At 47.8% G+C, this 23,239-nt stretch overlaps 3 protein-coding genes across 4 annotated transcripts in view; 2 read left to right on the forward strand and 1 right to left on the reverse strand.

The window, feature by feature from the left end:
- Positions 1-23,239, forward strand: part of LOC135915571 (potassium/sodium hyperpolarization-activated cyclic nucleotide-gated channel 3-like) — a 452,750-nt gene that overhangs the window by 338,171 nt on the left and 91,340 nt on the right. The gene's annotated exons all lie outside the window — the stretch shown is intronic.
- Positions 4,480-23,239, reverse strand: part of LOC135915217 (V-type proton ATPase subunit E 1-like) — a 34,152-nt gene continuing 15,392 nt past the window's right edge. The window contains exons 2-4 of the mRNA XM_065448271.2: positions 13,137-13,418; positions 11,163-11,450; positions 4,480-4,961 (exon numbers count right to left, since the gene is read on the reverse strand). Of these exons, the coding sequence (XP_065304343.1) occupies positions 4,647-4,961; positions 11,163-11,450; positions 13,137-13,277 (744 nt within the window). The 5' untranslated portion in view covers positions 13,278-13,418 and the 3' untranslated portion in view covers positions 4,480-4,646. The remainder of the gene's footprint in view (positions 4,962-11,162; positions 11,451-13,136; positions 13,419-23,239) is intronic.
- Positions 15,929-21,952, forward strand: LOC135915300 (V-type proton ATPase subunit E-like). The gene is made up of 3 exons (XM_065448371.1): positions 15,929-16,119; positions 17,315-17,602; positions 21,544-21,952. Exons 1-3 carry the CDS (start codon positions 16,033-16,035, stop codon positions 21,856-21,858), a joined length of 690 nt encoding a protein of 229 aa, XP_065304443.1. The 5' UTR covers positions 15,929-16,032; the 3' UTR covers positions 21,859-21,952.

The raw sequence follows: 23,239 nt of genomic DNA on the forward strand, positions 1-23,239 counted from the left end.
TTCTTTGGGGTCCAGGATTCATCATTTAAAACGTGTTCATCATATTGCAATGTGTTGTGCTGCATGCAGCTCCCTCGACAAAGTCCAGCCTTTTCGAGGGGAGAAGTGGAAGTAACGGTGGACTGGTGCATGCCACCGTCAATTGCATGGTACACATACACACATATACACATTCACGCTCTTAATTCTAAGCTATAAAATCTCCTCTCTACCTCTACCACGTGACCGGTTTCCCACAGTTCACACACATATGCACATTTTTTTTTTCGTTTGACACTCCTAATGCTAACACATTAAAAGACGGAGTGCGACAAATCTAATCAAACAACGGGCTAATGTACCACCACTTACTCTTGAGTATGCGAAGTTTGCATTCAAAGGCAAACTTATTTGCGAAGCGCTTTGCAATCCTTTTTTAATTTACCGGCGTGCACGTCTGTGTGACTGCAAGCCGGACGTCTCCCAGCCGACCGATCGCATTTAGCATTTATTGAACGCAAGGGGGACGGAAAAAATGTCCCCTCGTAGGCCCCGGCAATTTCGATTTCTCTCGACGCACGCCAGAAACAGCTCACGTCTACTCGATATCTTGTTTTCTTTATTCGTCGTATTATTATTAAACGCGGTTAAGAACCGACAGGGGCTCCAATGCATATGCGTGCATTCCCTTCACTCCTGGGATAGAAGGGCAATGACCTCAGCTGTGGAGTCCGTAGCGCATTAACCCCGCGTTCGGGAAATCGACTGAGGGCGACATTATTTCGCGAGGCGTGCGAGCGTCAGTACTGTGGGGCGCAACACGCGCGAGACAATTTCTTCACTGGCATTCAAAACAGATTTGCTTTCTTTATTGCCGTCTTCCACCATATATATATGAGACTAATGCGCATTTTAATAGGGCTCGCATAGGAGGAGAGAGAAAAATTACAAAATCCTGGATTCGTCTTTCAGAGCCGCTTACGCTATAACTGTTAGCAAGAAAAAAAATTAGCCACTTCTCGTGCTGGACATATTACTGAAGGCAGTGGGCCAATGGCAAAAGGAGCTTACGAATACGAAAAGAGTTTTTTTAATGTTTTTTTTAATTTGACCCCTGCTTTCTTTGCACCTAGTCCAGAGTTTTTGTTAGTTCGGGACGTATATTACGCGTTCGCTCAAAGCTTCGCGGCAGTTTTGACCTTGCTAACTAGTTCCGTTTAATTATACGCGAATTGCACCTTCTTTAATCTAGTTACTTGAAAAATTCTCCATTGGTCGTTACTGTTTACGATGTCGGTGACTTTCACTGAATTTTTTTTATTTTGGCGGAACATATATAAAAGTATAAGGAAGAAGACGTAAACGATCGCCCTCATATCGCGTGGTCAGATTTCCAGGTGGCCACTTGAACTTGTCGATTCACTTAATAGCATACCTTTCGCTGGAAACGACTTGCGCAACTTAAATCCTGTTGTCATTCCTGTTTAGCGAATAGTAGCAGTGAACGCAACGATGGCGGCCATACGCACAGGGTCCCAAAGTGCATTTTATAATCAATCGACCCCAACTCTTTCAAGGTTCTTTCGGTGAAGATTTCGGCTTCTTTAGAGGCTATATTACAACAACCCGTGGTACTGCTTTAAAGGTGATATAAAAAATCAGTGCCCTTTCCCTCTGCGAAGAAGGATGACCAGCAAAGCTGTGCATGTGGGCCCCTTAATGGCGTTGTGCACATCCACCGCGCGTCGGCCCGGCATTGCACCATCGTCGGTATCGGCCCACGTATAGGGAGCTTTGCGTCGGCAGACGGACATGATCCTGGGGTAACTAGCTGTTAACAACTTCGCTGTAAAATAATGTATTTCTTGACCCTAAATTAATTTCGTCGTGCTGGTATGACGGAACGTAGCGGTTAAGAGCCAAAGCCTTCGATTGCGGTCAAGGGATTTGGTTTGGAGAGGGTTTTCTCTTACGGCGTAGTTGCGAGTGCATGGTGCTGTTACGGTATCTAGCGTAAAATCTAGCGCTCAACTTGCTTTCTTTTCGTCTCAACGTTTACACCTTCGAGACACACCGGGGTCGCCAAGACAAAACAAACTAATGGTGGGCTATCTATACGCATGACAGCGCGCATGCGATGCTGTCGAGTTTTCGGTGCTTCTTAATACATTGCCGTTCTGCCGTCTCTGCCGGCAGCAGCATCGTCAGAAGCACGCGCTAGAAGGTCGCAGAAAACTCGCGGGCACTACCAGAAGCGAAAAGAAAAAAAGAGCACGCACGATATTGTCGTCGTTGGAGACGAGCGAGACACGGACAGTGTCACACCGTGTAACCGAAGAGAATTGGTACGCCGCTTCTAACTCAAGAGAGTGCTTCTAACAGCTTTACAAACTGCGTATGTACTCGATTCGGGCTCCAATAACTTTTATAATAACTTATCGATTTCCTTGAACATATGTGTAACCCTTGTGTTCTGCCATTGCTAATGCACGTAGCCGATGGCTGGAGGGCCGCAAGGAAACTTAAAAGGAAGTTAAGAGCTGCGCATCGAGTGATGGGAGAGAGAGAGAGAGAGAGAGAGAGAGAGAGAGAGAAGAAACTTTATTAATGAATGGTCGGCAGTTTCGTTGTGGTGGCCTCAGGTGGCGGCTCCAAGTCCTTGGACTCGGGCGGCATCTTTGGCTTGCCGGACGGCCCAGAGCTGGTCTGCCAACTCTGAACGTCGCCGCTGGGAGGCGGCTCTCGAGTGATGGGACGAAAAAATAATTAGCGGATAACCTAAGTGAGAGAAAGGCGGCGGCGTGGGTCCCGCGGGCCGGACGCGGGTGGATCGTGTTAGGTATGATAAAAGAGTGGAGTTTGGCATGCCATGTTGTGGGCGCACAACTTATCGGTTGTCTATTAGACCATCAGAGTGGGTGTGCCAGGAAAAACGCAGTCGTTGGTAGCACATAATTACATGGCGTAAGAAGGACAGCAAATATGCAGGCGTAGCACGGAACTGGGTGAGAGATCTCGGGAGCCAACGGCCGCTGCATAAGTCCACTGCTTCGCACTGCAACGGTCTCAAATAGGTGGATAGTTTTTTGTAAAAGCTACGCAGCGTCATTTGTCCTTTTGTGGGCCCATTTCATTAAGCTGCAATCACGAACAGTTGCGCGATGGCAGGTATACTCGGTGGTCGTACGACTGACTAAACCGTAACTACTCGGTTAGCGCCCTGGCTTGGTCTGGTAACGCAGCGCTTACACCGTTAAACAGTCCGGGGCACTCGTTGACAGAGCGTCCGCAGTATTGGCGCACGTTAGAAAAACAATGCATACGAGTTATTTGCCGTCTGTTTCCGGCATCCGGGTGCTCTCGTGCTGCATAGCTCCCTCGCTCAGACACGGCGGGCGTAAACTACTGTCGCCATGGCGACATACCCATTAGTTCGCGCCGTCGTTGTTCAATGCTCTTTTTGCCAATCGAGCGAAGCACCATTGAACATCTGGCACGTGCACGTTCCAAGCGGAGACCGCATTCGTTTTGTGTGCTGACGCGTCTGTGGAACAATCGGAAAGGGTAAAAAGTTTGGGGAGCCCTGCAAACTACACCGAGCGCACCTTCATATTGTTCTCGCCATAAGCCGCAACGAATATCGATTAATCGGTGCGCTGCCGTCATTGTGCGGTCATTATCCTCTGTCTCACTAATTTACGGCGGTGCCTTGGATCCAGACATTCCGTTGCGTGCGAAAATGGAATGCCGCCCTAATAAAGGCTTATTACGACGGGTACTTTTGGCGCACATATGCCAAGTTTGATAGCGTCATCCCAATGTTCCAGCGCCTTTTTTCTCTCTTGCTTTCTATGACGAGCAAAGTGAAGACAATTCAGAGAATGATCGCACATGACGTAGAATCGACGCAGAGGAGCTAAAGGCACTGAAAGCACAATGTCGGAGCTCTCGCCTTTTTTTCCACTGTACATATACTTAGATATTTTTTGTGCGAATTATAATATCTCTTAGACTGAATAGCCTGCTCTCAGTTATGCTGAAGGAAAGGAAAAATGCTAACAATAAAAGCGTGCAGTATTCTAGCGCGTTAAGTATTATCTGCGGCACAAGCGTTCTTTAACCATAATCAATGACTATCTTTTTCGTTGCTCACGAGCTGCGAAAATTTCAACTTCATCGGGTCTCTTATCACTAGCCCTGTAAGACGCTCTCTCTCTCTCTCTCTCTCTCTCTCATTGTAAGCTTGCGTAAACTAAATATTAAATACTAGGGCTTTACGTTCCAAAACCACGATCTGATCACGAGGCACGCTGTGGGGTGTGGGGGATCGAGCTCGCAACCTCAAGCGCAGCAGCGGGACGCCATCGTCACTAAGCTACCGCGGCGAATCTGCAAACGCTGCGACGGAAAGCGAGTCGCCACGACTAAAACAAGTCTCGTTGTCAAAACATAGGCTCAAGGAGGAGATTGACCTTGCTAGGTCAAGGCGTGTGCATGTGGTTGGCACACCGGAGAATGACGAGAGTTTATTTTTTTTTTAAGAAAAGCAAGGTGAAGATTTTGAAGAAAGCACGAATGAACATGCACACACACACACGCCAGGGGAAAAAAAAGAGAACGAGAAGCTTTGCATTCTCGCACAACCGGCAGAGGAAGCAAGCGTCCTTCTAGTCCTTGAACTTGCGATTCCGGTTGGCTCCGAAGAGTCCGGCGCGTATCTGCGGCAGCGTCTTGCGCGTGACCAGCTCGAGCCGGCTCTCGAGCGTGTTGGTGACCTTCTTCTTGCCTCGCGTCGTGGTCAGCTCGACGCCGCCGCCGCACTCGTCGGGCAGGAAGCGCTCCTGGTCGACGACCACGTTGCCCGCGATACGGGTCTTGGCGGCGAACGTCTTGGCGGCCACCGGGAGCGCGGCCTGCACCAACTTGAGGTCCTTGCGACGGCACGTGATCACCACGTCCTTGTCCAGCAACATGTACAGGCCCTGCGCGCGGGACGAGCAAGGTGCGAGTCACCAGAGTGGCCGACGTGTGCCGTGAACTCCGAAAACCACGCTGTCATCGTAGTGAAAATGGTGCTCGCCACGGGCCTGAATCTGGACTCGAATTCGCGAAGCTTTTCTTTCGTACTGTTTTTCATTGGATGGCGCGCCTCCCTCAGTGATATCATATTCAGCATCAGAGCTGGCTGACATTTGATCTTACGAACAATCGTAGCGTAAGAACGTTTTCATGAACACGGGCCCTGCTTTGTAAGATGGCTCATTGGACTAAGTTGGCGGTTCCCATTAGTAAGTGAACAGCGCGAAAGCCGAACTAGGACGTAAAGACGAAGACAACCTTGATTTCTACTACCGAGGTTTTGCTGTAAGATGAGCAGAACTTACGCAGTTTGTTGAGAACCACTCGTTGGGAGCGTTGCCCACAACGTACACGTGCTGAGCCTATACGCACGGTCGCCCCCCGAGGGCACTACGAGGGCCTCGAATATGATATATAAAAAACCTAATGCAGCTTCCTATCTCTGATGAAGTCGGAATGACTCCGAAGCATTGGATTAGTTTCTAATAAACCTCCTATATAGGTAGGTGATTGTCTAACTTGTCTCATTTTCTTGTGCTTATACATGATTTTCTTTCTGGAATCTTGTTGCTTAGATCATCGGTTAATTCTATGCCACATGATTTTTTTATGTATTGCTGTTTCAGCGGGCTGCATGAATTCAGCGCGCCTAACTTAAAAGCCTCCGTTGAAAGTCAGCGCTTGTCTCCACCTGATTTACGCCCTATAGTCTGCCTTTAGCGCCGTTCGCTTATGCTAAACATCTGCATTCACTGGTAACATCTTCGAACACATTAATGATTGAATTACGGCGCGGACGCTGGACACTGCGTAATCGAGGCATAAACTCCATGCATGCGATCACCCTCCCCGCTATACCTTCTGCCATGAGCGCTCTGTGGGATCAAGTTAGCAATTCATTTACGTTTCCGACACTATTAGGCAAAATAGAAGCACGCAAAAGCTCCTTGCACAGCAAATACTGTTGATCGCATAGTGTAGAGAAATTTCCGGCTCCTCGTCATATAAACTGCGCGGTGATGTAGCCATACTAGACAAATATAAATATGGCCATATGTTTATATTTTCCTTATCGACAAGTGTCGTGTACTTTTGCCGTGCGTTTCGCTCTAGCTTTTTGCGGCTTACGTACCACACGCCACAGTTCGCGCGGATAATTTAAGTACTTCTCCGTGGTGTTTATCGTCCCAAATCACCATCTTTGGCATGAGAGACGAGATCTGTAGTGTATGACTCGAAATTAATTTTGGTAAACCGGAGTTCTTGATTCTCGGAGTTCTCGATGTAGTGATGGTTTCTCTACCACTGCCACGGTAAGGAATCGAGCCCACTATTTCATTCTCAGCAGCAGAAAGCTATAGTTATACATAGTGAGTCGTCACGATGGGCTATTGCAGAAAGAAAGCGCCCCTCCAAACGGTTAAAGGTGTCGCATGAATCGGTCGAGCGAATAGCTTGGACAAACAACAAAGGAACGCCCATATAGCGGGGGCATGTCTACGTTGTGGGCCGAGTTTTGGAACACACGTACGCGCCCAGACAAATCGATCTCGTCCATCGACGGGCAGGCCCATTTGTTTGAAGCAGTGGCATTTGAGTTCACGCACACGCTAACACACACGACGACTAAACCCTCGTCTCCTCCCTTGAAAGGCGCAGCCGGACTGAAGCTTCAGTGTTGAGAGACTGAACCACTAACCAAAAGCACACCAACTGACATTTCCTGGTCCTTTCAATTAAAAAAACGGCAGTCAGTCACACGTTGCTCGCTTACTTTTTCGGTGCCAGTCACTTTACAGTTGACGTTAGACCGGTTAAACGCACTAAGCAAAATCCAAGGCTAAATAAGGAAGCGTGTTCCTAGAGAGTCGTCAGAATATTGACCGATTTGGCAAAACGGGCACCAGATTTTTATATCTTCTACTCCACGCAGCTGCCCGGCAAAATGCCAGTTCTGGGATCTAGAATTTGAAGCAAATCCTTGCCTATTTAGTAGCTCGTTGAATTGCATTCGAGTAAGTTTCGCTCACAATTTGAATTTGCTAATTCGCACTTCGTCATAGTTTGGCTGGTATCTTCTTGCGTTGTGCTACGGAAAATTCCAAAACTTAATTTCTTTCTTTTTCTTCCAAGCTTAGCATTACATTGTGGCTGTAAGCAGGCGATTTGTTCAAGTGCCCTGCCGAGTCGAAAAATATACTGCGTACCAGTGGTAACAAATATGAAGTGTAAATATGTTTGTCTCGAACTGAAGTGCGTGTGTGTGTATGTGTACTTTATGAGCCTATTATGGAATGCGAAACTGGCTTTACGGGACGCTTAGTTCCGCTAGAAAATGTGAACTGCCACGCAGTTTACGCTTGCGGCTAGAAAAACTGCGCAACGCTGCACTCTGGTCACACAGTGCAGGAGCCAACTGGAATTGAAGGATGCGTGCCTCGGCTGCTGAAGTGTTCGGCGCTTTCACGCAAGTTCTTCGACACTTGCTCATTTTGACACCGGCAGTGTGCGCGTGCCTGATTGCGCGCGTAATGAAAGACACTACTCAGCCGCATTGTTAGAGCTGCAGATACTCTCAAACGCAGTACTTGTGTCTGCCCAAGCGAAGTGAGCAGTGAGGCAGCCTTCAATAAATGAGATGCGGGAGAGAACGTGCCTCACTGACCACTTAGCCGACCCGATTCGTTCCACGTCTGTCGGTGACAGATATATCGATTTCTTCCTCTCCTGTATATGCTTGCTTATCGCGTTGGTATGGCGGGCCCAATTCACTGCGTGCCGAGCTGCGACTGTTTGTGCTAGCTGAAGCCAGTCGAGTTGGCCGTTAGAGCACAAATTCGGGGCTCATTTCGACCCGGAAGTTCCAAACACGGCGCCGAAAGCGCGAAATATGTCTGAGATTCTTCATACAGCAAACACAATGTGAAGGAAAACAGCTTGCAACGTGCATTTGCACATATTTAGGAACAATATTTGAATAGGAACGTAGCGTAAACTAGTAGACGTGACGAAAAAGGCTTCGCGTGGAAGAAGTTCCAAGTTCTTAATACTTCTGTTGAAACTGAGGATTCTTTTTTCTTTTTTTTTATTAGGCTTACAGCTAGAAATATATGTATATAGCATCTGGGTTGTACCAAGATTAGAAAATTAAAGAAAGTAAAAAGAAAATATACGGGAAGTTGAGTCTCCTCGTTGTACATAATTTTCTTTCTTTCTTTCTTTCTTTCTTTCTTTCTTTCTTTCTTTCTTTCTTTCTTTCTTTCTTTCTTTCTAGGTTTTGCTGTAGCAAACTGGCCCACAGTACTACATTACTCAGAAACTAACTTATTTCGCTGTTCTGTTAGTGTGTAAAGCTTCGTAGACCTACCATTTCCACTCGCGTCCTAGAGCTGGCAGCGCATCACGTCGTGTGCGTCTTGATGCAAATTTCCCTGGAAGAGACTTCTTAACAGCGCATTATAAAAACGCACCTTCAGCTTACAACGTTGAAGCGTGGTCTGTGGCCCATTCCATCATATTGATTATTCTTCTTTTTTTTTTCAGAGCGTATAGTTTAAAGCGCATGTGTCAGCGGATGATTGATACGCTGTTATGCCCTGCGGCCTGTTGTGTGTGTGCACATTAAGACGACTAAAAGATCAGTTTAAAAGCATAAAACACCACAAAATGCGATGGCGTGCCCATCTACGCGGGACACTCCTCCTAGTAGTGTACACTAAAGCGTTTCTCGAACTCTGAGCTTTAACCAGTAGTCCGTGGCCTTCTCCTTCAGAAACGTTTTCTTTTCTTTTCCACTTCCTTTCTTCTTTTCTTTCTTTTTTTCTTTCTTTCTTTCTTTCTTCATTTGTGTGGCGTGAGTATAGCGTGCCACGTCAGCAGAGCAATGATTCACTGTAGTGCACTCTGTATGTATTGTATGAGCACTTAAGACGACGAAAAGGCCGCGTTACAGCTACAAGTGACATACACTAAATGAAAAATTACGCTTTCAAGAATTACGTCACACAAGAATAGCGATGTATAAAGTTGCATGGCTACTTGTCTTAAAAGACGTTTTAATGTTATAGCTGTTGGTAAGACCAGATGACAGCCAATTTATTGTTGAAAATATAAGGCCAATGGCAGGCATTACCTACGCATGGAATACTTTACGAGTTCGCCCCTGGGGTCACATTCACGAATATTTTTGTTCGTAAGTGTTCGCTGCGACTGGCACGACTTTCTGGTATCTTCCCTTACGAACATTTCTAGCGTAAAAGCTTTTTTGTGAATGTGGGCCCAAGGGCCGCATTCCCACAGTTTTTTGTTCGTAGCTGCTCTTTGCCATTGGTCAGTCGCTTTCGTTGATATGACCAGCGTCAGAGTTGCCTAGGATTCGCTCTTAGGAACTATGCTACTGTAAGAGCTTTCTTGCGACTACGGGTCCAGGGCGAGTATCCACAACAACGTTCTTAAGATAGAACGGCTCGCAAGGGCCAGGCATTAAGGATGTCGTTATTCAAATAGCTCAAATAGGTCAAATAGGTCAAATAGATCAAATAGCTATTACGAATGAAAGGCCTTCGTGAAACTGACATCAGGCCACGTATTCACAAGGAACGCTTATGCTATAATTGTTCGTAAGAGCAAACTCTAGCCAGTCGTGATGCTGCGTATATTATTAGCGAAGGTGGTTGGGCAATTGTAAAAAAAAGAAGTTCTTATAAATCAAAAGCTTTGTGGATTCGGCCCCATAACCATAATTCACAACAACAAAAAAAACTTTTATGCTATAATTGTTTGGAAGAAAAAATTCCAACCAATCCTGATGCTGGACACACCGTTAGCGAAGGCGACCGCGGCCAATGAAAAATTGCATTTACGGACGAGAAGCTTTGTGAATTCGGCTTAGGGTCTCTTCCTGCACGTCTGCAACCGCGAACGAGTCGTCGCTTATTCTTCATCAATCAGACGTCAGTTCCAGCAATGCCACAGTGCGACGGCTCTTTAAAAAGGTTACTTATCTTGTTCCATCACACAATTTCATGATCGCTGTCTGGCAACGTCATGCTGCCGAGATAACCCTTGAACAGGAACGATGCCGTCAAGATGGGACATATAAGTGATCCTGCTATACGAGGGCGCACTCTTCAAAAGCCAATAGTTGTCACGACTTTGGCCATGTAACGTACCAACGCTTTCCAAAGAATTAAACGAGACATTGCATGACCTACGCTAAATTCTGCCAACCAGTGAAATAGTAAGAACAATCACCATGCGGTAACGATAGTATTTAACATTCTAAACATTTATCTTGGTAACTTTCTGAAAACCATGGAGTGGTAAAAATTGGAAGCTATAAATGAGACCAATTATTACCGCGAATCAAATTTACGATAGAAAGAGGTGGTTCAAGAAGGATGATGTTAGAATCAACAGAGTCATTCAAGATCAAGAAAAAAAATGAAGTTTGGGATAATCCACGTACTGCCGTCGTTTTCTGTGCTGAAAAAGCAGTCATACTAAACCGGGGCGTGAAAAATGGTGCCGCAGATCTGCCTCTATACTCGGCGAAAACTTAAGTCAGTGCAAGACCCATCAAACCGCACTGCATCTGCCTGATTTTGACTGATTTTGAAGTCACGTATAATCATCCGACAAAAAAAAATCTGCCTGTATGTCATCATCCCTGACTCGGAAAACAACGCTCTGCACACGGAATTTCCAACGAAGGAATATACACCAAAAAAACCGCGCAGCTGCGTCCACTCAGGTGCCGAAATTGCAGCCACCTCCGCAATATGCTGACTATTTTCCAGTTTGATATAAAGATTCGAGACGGTTAGCCTAGCAATTCAAGAGTCTGCATACAGTGAGCAAATGCACGGTTACTTTCGTGCTCAGACAGCCATTTCACTTTCAGTTTTTCGCAATGAGTCCGCAAATTTCACTCACAGGTTGCAAATGGCGTCACTAACTTTGGATAGTCTAACCCGAAAAGTGCAATCCATGCTTTCTTTAGCCAAAGTAATTCAGACAATATAAGGATATGCCACGATCGTGGCATCATCATCATCAATGATGATGATGATGATGATGATGATGATGAAGCCGCGATCCCATACCTGGAGGATGAGGCGTTCGAGGAACGGTTTATACCGGTCCTCCTTCTCTGTGATGGCGGTCAGCTTGGAGCGTGCCTCGGCGAGCACCCTGCTGACCAGTTCGCTCATCGCGCCCAGCACGCGCAGCCGCGCCGCGTTCTTCATCTGCGACGTCTGGATCTTGCGCATGCGCTCGACCACCTTCTCGCGCTTTGTGACGATGTCTTGGATGCGCTTGCGCTCCAGCGTCAGCACGCGCTCCTTCTCGGCCTTGAACTCGTCATCGGTTTTGGCGTCGATCTCCTTGACCTGAGAGGCGCGACCAAATGCGGCACGCTAAGAGTTTCGCACCGGGAATAATGTCAACGTCGTCTGTACTGCGACTTTTCCCCTAAGCCCTGAGGTGGTGCTGCTACGGCAGAGCGTGTCATTATGTCAATGCTTCGTATTTATCACGCAGGTGGTGGTGTCGAGAGCGATTCTGGCGCAAGGATAGGTACATAGTTTGGCAGAACTCGTGCTTCTGACGCGGGAACACGAAAACCATAGCTTCCTTCCCTTACGATGCGTGAAAAAGAGTAGGGCCTCGACTACAGCTAAATAGAGGAACAGCACTTGGGAAGCAGTTCGTTCCTTCCGTTTGTCCGGTCTAATGCGCTGTTACTCTATTGAGCTGAAACATCTGCCAACCAACCTGTTAGCACTCATTCGTGGTTCGACTGGTGCTTCGCATATATTGCTGGCACTCTTGCTCGGCGGGACCTACATTTTCTTGCTTTGATTGTATTGTCTATTATCTCATTCTTCCGTTTTTGTCCCTGTGATAGATTAGCCGCGGAACATTGAGGAAAGGTGCTTGCTACCCGCCGATACGGAAGCCAGTTATTCCTGTGCAATGGTGCGTTCCATTTATATCTAGGTTGCACGCCTGACATTAGCAGGATGCTTGTGCGTGCCAGTGGGGATGTACAGTGTCGGAAATCTTTTCCTCGTGTCTACACCGCAAAGACGCAATAATGCACAGTTGCAAGTTGTACGTCATATTCTCACAAAACTGCGCGTTCCCTCGATGCATGCAGGTGCTGGCTGTGTCATTAGAAGCGTAGCGCCGCACTTGTAGGTGTACGACGACCTGCACTATATTAGCACACGGCCACGTGCGACGTTAATGAAAAGCACGCAGGTCATTTCACACGTACAGTTGTTGCTGAACGTGCTGTGGAATTGCCGCGACACTCCTCCTGCTACGAGGGAGCATGCAACAGGCACCCCAAAAGCACATGGTCCGTGGATGCCGCGCAAATTTTTTATTTTTTGCTAACCGATACACGCAGTCTGAACGTGACGACTGCAGTGTGGCAGCCTGAAAAACAAGATCGAGAGATCGAGGTGTACGCCGAAGTCGCGAAGTAATGCAGACTTCTCGCAGAAGGTCTCGGTCAGGTGGTGTACCGTACTTTCTTAGCTGCCTCTATTTGCACCCACTGAACTCTCTATACTCAATTTGTGATCCGTGTACTTTAGCCGATCGGTGTATCTTGTAACTAACTACTGGCATGCTCTGCAAACTCCGCTGGAGGCTGCATGCGCACAACAAAGGCCATGTATATATTCTCACAAAGCCAATGGGCGAGAAGCAAGAGAACAATTAGCCCTGTTTTTATACACGCATTGACAGGCACCTTCGGTTAGGCGAATATGGAGGCTGCTCGAAAGGCGCCCTCGCCAATGTTCACGGCAACATCGGTGATGCCGCCGTGCCCAGTGGCACCCTTCGCGACAGGACAGCCCGAGTGTTTTCCGAGCAGTTTGTTTGCCCAGCAGAAAGTGCCTCTGCAGAGGGTCATCTTCGCTCTGCTTCCCGTCAGGTTAAAGCCTTTAAGCAAGCGCGCGTTACTTTCGGTTCTTCAGTTCCCCAGGCCTTCGGCACAGGGCGCCGAGTGGGTCACACCGTACATGGCCGAGCGAGGACAGAAGAATGAGAACGATGCCCACCTTGGAATTGATATCGTTCTCGATGTAGGTCAGCAGGAAGGCCATCCTCTTGGCGGCGTCGATTCCGCTGTGCGAAAGTGCGGACGTCGTTGATTTGGAGGCCTTTGCCGAGCTTGACGCGGACTTCCTTCTCTCTGACATATTTTGGCGAGTTCTAGAGCCAATTGCTTGCTTAGGCCAGACGACGCCCAGCTTCGGTTTTCTCCTCCTTCTTCTTCTTCTCCTTTTCTTTTGGTGTATACAGCACGAGCTCGGTTGAGCGGCAGCCAAGGACAGCGAGACCTTTAATATCGAAAAGGTAATCAGATTAGTCTGAATGGCATGTATTTAAACAGCAGCCGCGTGCTGAGCAGATCGTTTTCACGGATATCGCTCATTGATTTGCTAAGTCTTCGACAGGATGCCCGTCGCTCTGTTGAAGCTTGGCGTTACGTCGCTCAAAAGTTAAAGCATACCGGAAAGTGGACGGCCAAGAAAGCGGTCATTGCTTCTCTACGCTCGTGAGTGGCGAAAAAGACTACAATCACGGGAGAGGGATGATGGTGATTGCGTGAAGACTGATGAAGCAGGGAGGGAGGGAGGGGGGGGGGGGGCAGGTTGCGTCATTCGGCGTTTTAAAGCGCACAGGCGTTTCATTGAGCTCAGCAGGCTGTGCTTCATTTTGATTAAGTCTCCACGGCGTTCGTTCCTCGCACTGCTTCTTTCGCCACGTGTTCAAACTAGGAATTAGCTGTGACAAGCCTATAAAAATTTGCCAGAACGTCATGTTGGTGGGCAGTCTAAACACTGACAGCCGCCAAGAATGTTATAAATCAGGACTGCTGAAAGTAAGGTCAGATCCAGAAAGCGAGGCCGCGGACGCCACCTTACCATGGGCATCGAATCAGCGGCAACCACATAACCCTACGCAGTATGTTCCGTTTGTCCATTTGCCATTCGCAAACCAAACCATGGGAATCTTTGTTGAAATGTGTCTCTTTATGGAATGTTCGCCAGTAGCAACGGTACATTGGCATAATTTTATCGTTCGTCGCGAAGTTTCCACATGTCCAAAGCGAGTGATTAGTCGTGCCTTAGGAACTTTAGTTAACTTTATTTGCACTAAACTACCATCTATAAAAGCAAAAGTACACGGCAAATAATTGTTGGAGAATATGTCAACTACAGCAACATTATTTGCGGCATTGATAAATCTATGTGCCCCTGCTTGGTGTCTGGTGAAAAGTCTACAATTGCCTTGTTATGGTTTCTGTGAAGTCAAGGAAGTGGACTAATATTTACGTTATGCCAACAGGATATCGCGTCCTATGTAAGCAATATTTCACATCCCAACAATAGCCCCTGGATGCGTGCATACCCAGAATATTCCTATGACGTTCGGCGTTGAAATGGTCGAGCACGAACTGTCGTCGTCGGGGTGACGTTGCGAAATACTATACGGCTGCAAACTCTGATGTACTTATTTCGCACACATGCACGGTGCAAGGGCTGAATGGAAACAGAGACGTGCGCTGATGCAATGTTTGAAGCCAAAGACATCTTTGAGGTTTACAGGACAGCACAATCGTTAGTTGCGAAAGCGAAAGATTTCTAATGGTGCTTATGCAACGAACACTGAACGCGCCTGACGCCTCGCCGAAGTTTTCAGCTCAAAGCATTCGCGGTTTCATGGCGGTTGCACAAGTGCTTTCGAATTGTTCCTCGCACTCATATTTTCGCTGTTTGTAAACGCGAACAGAAACATTAGCCCATTTCTGCACCCAAGTCTGAGCTCACTGTCGCAAGCATTCCAGAGCTGCCGCGACAAATAACTGAGTGTTAGAATTTATTGCAAGTTGTACAGTATTACGAGAGTACAAGTGACAAGTCCGTCCTCAATCTTTTTTTTTTTCGTCATATGTTCATGATAGAGGAACGAGACAGCTGAGGCAGGACAGGGGGTAAGTGGAGATCATTGGAAGCGGTCTTCATCACAAAACGGGCTGATAAAAGTAGGCCAAACTGAGTGACATAAATTATGTTACTCAGTTTCAATCAATGCACCCTGCGCGCTGTGGAAAATTCGTTAATATAAAATTGCTCATCATGTTCTCTTACATGCCCTGTTGAAATATATGGTACGAATGACGACGCACGGCAAAAACTACGCGCATTAAGATGGAATGCATACAATGTGCGTAAGCTCTCTCGGACGTTGCGAGTGCTAGCTTTCACGGCGAAACTGTTTTGCTGGGTTTGGATGCTGATGGGTTTTGACGTGTGTTGATGCTGCGGTGGTTGGATTGTGTAGAGAAAGAATGTGATGAGGGCGAATGCGGAGAGGAGGTGCGCGTGCATGCGGATGGTGTGCTGTGAGAAGGATGGTGGATGCGGTCATCTTCCGCCGTTGTGTAGCGGCATTGCAGTTGAATGCTTCTGCACAAGGATGACGAATATGACAAGTTGGAACTGATCCAAAGTTTCTTATCTAAGTTTATCTACTATTTTCTTATAATTAACTTATCCTAGTTATCCCCGTGGTTTTGATAAATGTTTCTGTTGATGCCAGTCGGGTTGCTACACTCTTCTTTTTCGTTTTGTTCATATTTCTTACTACATATGTCTTGCGGTTAGTTCCCCGAATTATAAAAAAGAAAGAAAGAAGAAAGAAAGAGTTCCGTTGTTTCGGGAGTCAACAAGAACATTTCTCCATGCCATAACACCACACTGGTACGAACTCTAGCATGATTACAGCGTTGACGCGATATAGTCGCTTCGCGTAGGAAACGTCACGAGAGAATATAACTGAGGAGGAGGAAGAAGAAGCGCCGGCCACCACCCATCGAAGCGCCGAGGCCGGCCACCTATACGAGACGAGCCTACCCAAATCAATCGAGGTCGCCGCTGGGGGCATAAAATGGCGGAAAAGGCTCGGGTTGCGGCAGGCCCCACGGGGGACACCTACCGAATGGTGGCCTTCATCGAACAAGAGGCCGACGAGAAGGTAACCGCTTCCAAATTTGAAGACTTGGTTTGGAGAACGGGGAAGCGTCTGCACGCTCTCTGCGCTTTGAGCCAGGCTATCCGTGATAGGTCGAATAACTGATTCAGTCAGCGTGACGTGACTGGGATGCAGCAAATCGCAACGTGAGCAGCTATAGATTCTTGTGCCCTCCTGTGCGCCATGCTCCTCCGCAGAACGAATCGGCAATCCCGTCAGTCGTGTGAACCCATCATGAAGGGCACCTTTATGTAGTACGTTTGCTACGTTTCTGGTACGTGTAAATTGTTCGCTATATCTCTCGTCGCTGTTTCTTCGTCAGCGTGTCGTTTTGCGTCGCGCAAGATGAACATCGTCACTAGGCAGTTTTCCCAGGTTAGCAGTTTTCCCAAGTTAGCAGTCTTCACAAGTTAGCGCAGACGTGCATATTCCTTCGTATGTGCGTCTATACGCAAAAGGAGACTTTGAATGTGTATAGAGTGACTGCGTATGACTGCGTTAGCATCGAAGCTAAGCTGTCGCACGTGCGCTGCTATATTCACAGCGCACAGTAGCGATGACCTCGGTGGGAATGATATGTTAGAGTGCCGAGTACGTTAGACAGAAGCAGAGATCCACAGAGTGTGGGCGTGTCTTGTTTTAATGTGATGGCGGCAAACCCTACCATATGCGTAAGCGTAAGCGTAAACGCTACTTGCCGTTATACCCATGAATGTACAGTAGACTTGGCGTTTACACAGTGGTGGGCGAAACGACGTGGCGCTTACGGAAAATCAAGCAGCCTCTATGGATTCTAAAAGCAAATACACTCTGTCAGCCCACTAGAACTCTGATACGCTATTTTATGACTGTAAAATGTAGTTTTCACTTCCGGTGTCTATTTAAGAGAGGAATAGTGCATCTGCGAGCGTCCTGTAGGCATCAATTCTTGAGGCATGACGGTTAACAACAAGTTGGTCGGCCAGAACATTCACGACGCAGAGCTTCACTTGTGAATCTCTCGTATATAGCGATGATTCCGAGCGAACAGGCCGGTCGGCGGTCACCAATAAACACGCTTCTGTACAAGAGCTACCGTTACAGTAGCCTGTCGTTCTCGGGCAAGCGCGCGTCCCGGCTTGTGTGCCAGCAGTGCTGCAAAGAAAGCGGGCGCATTTAAGCGCGACCTTCACCCATCTGCGCGCGCGGCTCGCCGAAGGTGGAGGAGATCGACACCAAGGCCGAGGAGGAGTTCAACACGGAGAAGTGGCGGCTGGTGCGAGAGCAGCGCCGCAAGATCGTCGACTCGTTCAAGGCCAAGGAGAAGCAGGTGGATCGCCAGCGCAAGATCCAGAACTCGCTCATCAAGAACACGGCGCGCCTGCGCATCCTGCAGGCCATGAACGAGCACGTGGCGCGCGTGGTGGCCGAGACCAAGAAGAACCTCGTCTACATCAGCGGCAAGGAGAGCCGCTACAAGCCTTTCCTCGAGAGGCTCATCCTGCAGGTACCGGCTGCCGAAAAAGAAACGTAGATGCGAATAGCAACGAACGCCTGTTGCGCCTACACACGTGTAACCGCTCTGTATAGCCCGTACGTTTGAAAAGCGTGCGAGTATAGTCCCCAGTGTGCGTTCTTGGGGCCCGAATCGAGCCGAGGTTACAGATGTGGATGAACCTGAAAACTAAACGACGCATTGCATGGCACGGCTTTCGGAATAGTTGGCCTTTGAACCTGTGCAAACAGTACGTGCAACACGGTCCCAGTACGACGGCGATCACGTGTGCTCAATCGGGTCTCAGCGTAAACATGCAGCGGGATACTTTTATGAAGCCAACAGACAATGAAGCACAGGAAAGCTTCGAGGAAATTGACTGTTTTATTTAATTGAAATGTAGAAGTGGTTATCGATAGGTGTTAAATTTGCGACGAGCTGTATATTATACATAAAAAGAAAGGAGAAATGGATGTGGAAGAAAATAGACCTTGTCACCGATGGGTGGGAAGCGAACCCAGCAACCTCTGCATAATGCGTACACTGGCGGCAGCTACCTCTGCGTTTACGTTATTGCGTATTTGCTTACAGGTACCGAACGTAGCTGTGGGAGTGTTAATGGGCGCCTCTCACGCGTCCGTCGCGGTGAATGTATGAAATAATCAAGTATGGAAGTGTGGCCCTTCGGTTAACCTTTGTCTTTCTCGCTCACTGGAACAGCTAAATGACGTACATGGGACCAGCAGTGCCCGTATGGGCAACATCGCGCGACACGGTGGTGATCCATGTTGTGAAACCCGGATATAACGAAACTGAATAAAGCGAATTCCCCCTTACCTCAAGCCGTTGGGAAAAGTTGGTTATGTTGGGTCTTATAAGCAAATGCCAGGCTGTAAGGCACAAACATCGATGGTAAAGAATAATTTGAAATAAGGGGGAACTGGTTTGTGATAAGATTACGCTTGAAAGCCGTTGAACTTATTATGTGGGAAGAATACACGGTCTGGTTGAAAGAATTAGCGGAAAGATCTCGAGAGGATCACACTCATTGTTCAAACAGCAATCTAGTGCTGCAATAAATATCGCTTTCTCAGCTGTCACTTAGGCATTTTCCTCCGCGTTAGGTTTACGATAAATACGCATATTATCATCGTGGTGCATTATGTGCAAATCTTCAGTACACGCAAGTTAAATTAGGTCCAACTACTGCATAGAATAATTTTCGCGTTCCTGTCTACGGGTCTACATATTTGATTATGGGGCTCCAGAAGCGTTCATGCGTGCCACAGCTGTTCTTTGCACAGGAAGGACGCCAGAAAATAGCTCTGAAATAATTATATCGCCACCGTGGCTATATGACGGCGGCGTAGAAGTGCAACCTAGTAGCGCCATTATAGAATAATGTAGGAATAAACCTTTATTAATTAATTACAATGTGCTCTCGCTTGTTGGCTGCAGCTCTGTACAGATTTAATGCGTAGATCAACCTCGGCGTGGTTTTGATGAACACAGCACCACGCGATTGATTCCTAGGGTTAAACGTCCCAAAGGTACAACGTCCGACCTATGAGAGGCGCCGTAGTTCGGGGGGAGGGGGGGGGGTAATTTTGACCTCCTGGGGTTTCTTAATGTACGCCTAAATTGAAGTACCGAGCATTGTTTGCATTTCGCTTGCATCAAAACGCGGTCGAAAATTGATCCCGTTACCTCGAACTCAGCACCATAACGTCAAAGTCGCTGCGCTACCAGGATGGGTAACACAACGCTACACGCTGCCGTTAGTGTATCAGTGCTGTTACCATTGATGCGTACTCCAATATCGCGGCGCATGTATCCACGCCATCACGAGTACGCAGGACACAGCGCAACGGTTTTCTGAAAGGTTACCAGGCGGGACTCTTCTCATTGAAGCGCGAATCGCGCCATTCTTCTTGCAGTGTATTTCCTTGCATTCTCGTATATAAGCGTTCGTGTATTATAACTCTGGATCTGTATTCGCATTGTTCGCATATACCCTGCAGCGCTACTGGAAAGAACGGGTACAAGACAGTCATGAAAGGGAACCCTATCGTTAGAGATAGCGGCCAGTTCATGACACGCGCTTCTTGCGAACTAAAAGCCTCGTGAATTCGAACCATGAAATCCGTAGCTACAAGTTCCCACACCGGAATATGGTTCTTCTTCTTCTTTTTTTTTTATGACGGGTCCTGCAAACTTGCTGTGCCGTTATACTTGGAGGTCACGACGAGGCTACGCGGCGGTGCCTTCCTACATAGTTTCGACGACTATTACGCAACTCGGCGTCGGAAGCAGCTTCATTCGTACCGCGTGGAACTCGGCGCTGCACCGAGACGCGACTCAGATAGGGGCGAAAAAACGTGCGCCGATGAACGGGGGAAAAAAAAAAGGAGGCCGGAGGAGGAGGAGGGGGAGAGTGTAGAGAGAGCGAGAGAGCAAGGAAAATAGTGAGAAACACGTTTTGGGGAAGATGGTGGCTCGGCAGTGTTACGACCGAAGGCGCGCGGCAGCTGCGGCGTCGACACGGAGCCCAGGTTTACGACGCCAGCACCGCGAGTGCAGTCGGAGGAATAATAAAACGGGAATGGGGCTGACGCTCAGGCCCGTCTCGCATTAAGGGTGCTGACGTAAGAGCGGGATCATCGCTAATAGCGCGCACCGACGCAAGAGTCGTTACGGTTTCGCTCGTTATTCGCATATGCAACGATCGCGGCAGTACAGTACACGCCCAGGGACATGTCTCGGCACCGCGCACGTCTGACGATCCTGCCGTCAGCCCGTCGTGCTGCTGTGCTCATTATGCCCCTAAGCATTCGAATGAATTCCTCGAGAAGCGGTACGTCGGATGGCAAGGCGAGGGTTCGGCATCGGAAGATAACTTCAAGCTGATTCCACAAGACGGTGCTTCACTGCCGCAGCACGTAACTCGAGTGTTTGAAATCAAAGAAGAGCGTCAAATCAAATAAAGAAAAGTATCGTTAAAGTGGGAAAAACATACGTGACTTTTTCTTATCGCATCAATGGGATGTCCGCGCGAATTGCATAATGAGCAGGGCGACGCGATCTAGAGCACGTTGTAAGAAAGCTAGCCACCGACGAACAGCTGCGGGAGATTCGTTACGAAAGAACGCAACCAGCCAAAGACAAACAAGTCACGAGGCTCACCGTCCGCTTTGGTCCCTTTCAATTTGCAAGTTGTCGCCATCAGCAAGCTGCCTTATAAAGTATAATAGTTATAATTGCCGGGTAGTTTTTATTGTGAATTGCACTAGCATCCGACTAGCTTTGAGAATACCGCCGCAGTGGTCAGATTCGCGGAGTTTCTCGGACTTTATTTACAAAAACTTGTCCATGTCTCACCGGCTGCCTCGTTGTCACTCCGATTGTGATCGTGAGTGGCGAGCGCCCCACCATCAGCCACTGCAGCCAGTGCTTTTAGGTGAGAGATAATTTGTGAGTGCAATGTTAATGTGCAATGTTGCTGATTTGAAATGTAACATTCAACATGATGATAATGCAATGGCAGTATACAATGTCCACGAACTTGCGTAAGTGCCATTGCCAATAGCGCACTTACGAACGGAAAGCTTTGTGAATTCGGCGCCTGTTTCAGACGAATAACACGTCACGTGGCTTGCCGTGCTTGTTAATCACGTGTCCTCTCTCTCATCGGCCGGCGACATCGGTGACATACTATCCGAATATATATCTGCAGCATGGGCCCGTATTCTGCGTTTACCGTCCGTCTAGAATGGACAGCCGAAGTACCGAGAAACAACGAGAGACGCGGGCGTTTATCATGGTTGGGACGGCTACCATCGGTGACATACTATCCAAATCAGGCGTTTATCATGTTTGGGACGGCTGCCGTCCGTGACATACTATCCAAATCGGGCGTTCATTATGTTTGGGACGGCTCGCCGGCGCCGTCGCAGGGCCTGTACCGGCTGCTCGACAAGGACGTGGTTCTCTCGTGCCGCAAGAAGGACGAGGTGGTGGTCAAGTCGGCCATCCAGGTGGCCGTCAAGCAGTTCCGCAAGAGGACCAACATACAGGCGAACGTGGCTCTCGACATCCGCGGGTGGCTGCCCGAGGAGTCGTGCGGGGGCGTGGTGCTCACCTCCCTGAAGGGCCGCAAGAAGGTGGTCAACACGCTCGCGGCGCGCCTCGACCTGATCGCCCAGCACAGCCTGCCCGACATCCGGTCCCAACTGTTCGGCCTCAACCCGCACAGAAAGCACACCACATAAAAAAAAAGAAAGACGCCGTGGTTCCCACCCTGTCCGTTGAAGAGGTGGCTTTTTTTGTCCTTATTTGCGCAAGATATATTAGTGGTTATATGGCGTTCTGTGTTGACTCCTGTTAGTGATGCCCTTTCGGGCGTGTCTCGTCAAAGCGCAAAGCTCCAGTTTGCGAAGCGGTTTTCGATGTGTCAGTGACCGGTATTTGTCGTACAAAATCGGATGGTATAGTGCACGCTTCGTTGAAATAGAAGTTAGAACAAGTTGATTTTGCGCGATCTGGCCTAATGCGCGAGCGCAGAGACAGTATAACACAAAGAGAGGCGTTTTTCAAGTGTCACGCTGTCCGTGTCATCCTTGGCCTTGGTGCCTTAAGTATGCCTGAAGTGGGACATACCTTGCTCGGGAGATGATGAGTGTTCTCCCGCAGACGGCATGTTCCATCTCCATCAGTCAACGTTGATGGGCAATTCATGCTCAATACGCTGGTTCTCCTCAACTCAGCGTAGATGAGCAGCATTTTGCTGGGTCATTCCGTGGTATATGCAACCCTACTCTTCCCCCCTCCACCTTTTAGGCACACCGATTCACTGAATAGTTCAGGTATCCGCTAAAAGTAAAGGCATTAGGGTGTTCGCGACAGCAAATGTACGAATTCCATTAACAAGCACTATAATATCAGATGGTCTTTTCTATTTTAAGTGGAAATAGATGTTTTAGAAATTGCCTGTGGCAGATAGCGTAATCAGGTATGTCATCCCAACGGGATTGCTTAAAGCGGCGGATATTATTTGAAAAAAACACAATGCAGTATTAAATAATCAACATTAATTTTATAATTAACGTAGTAATTATCTTAGAGCACATGAAGTAGCGAACTCGTCTATTTAGTAGAGGTTGTCTACTCAGCCCCAGTTATTAAAAATGCGTCCGCAAATTCGGTGATGGAATTCATTGACGTTTAAAGTAAAACTTACGAGCATTATGAAAAACTGAGTGCTGATAAGTGTTGACCGGACCATCAATGCATTATTGCCAGCCTCCAAGCAACCGCACTGCATCTCGGGAACTAATTAAAGCTGTCCGGCATGCGCATATTTTTTAAATTTTTTTTCTCCTTTTTGAGTCTAACAAATTCAATGCAGTTGATACCGGGCGTCTCATATAACTAGCACCAAATCTTTGAAAAAGATTCGTGATGACCAGCGTATTATTGTTCGCCGTCGTCTTCAGCTACTACGACAATTTTTCTCGCTAAACTTGTTTGGAAAATCAGTTAAACTCAAATTATCCAAGTATTGTAAAATTCCTTAAGGCGGAGTTGTATTAAACAATGTAACGCGCGTTCCAAAACAGCTGATAGTCGCGTACTTTCAAGCAAGCCGGCGAG

Source organism: Dermacentor albipictus, chromosome 1, assembly GCF_038994185.2.
Source record: "Dermacentor albipictus isolate Rhodes 1998 colony chromosome 1, USDA_Dalb.pri_finalv2, whole genome shotgun sequence".
Classification (NCBI taxonomy): Eukaryota; Metazoa; Arthropoda; class Arachnida; order Ixodida; family Ixodidae; genus Dermacentor; species Dermacentor albipictus.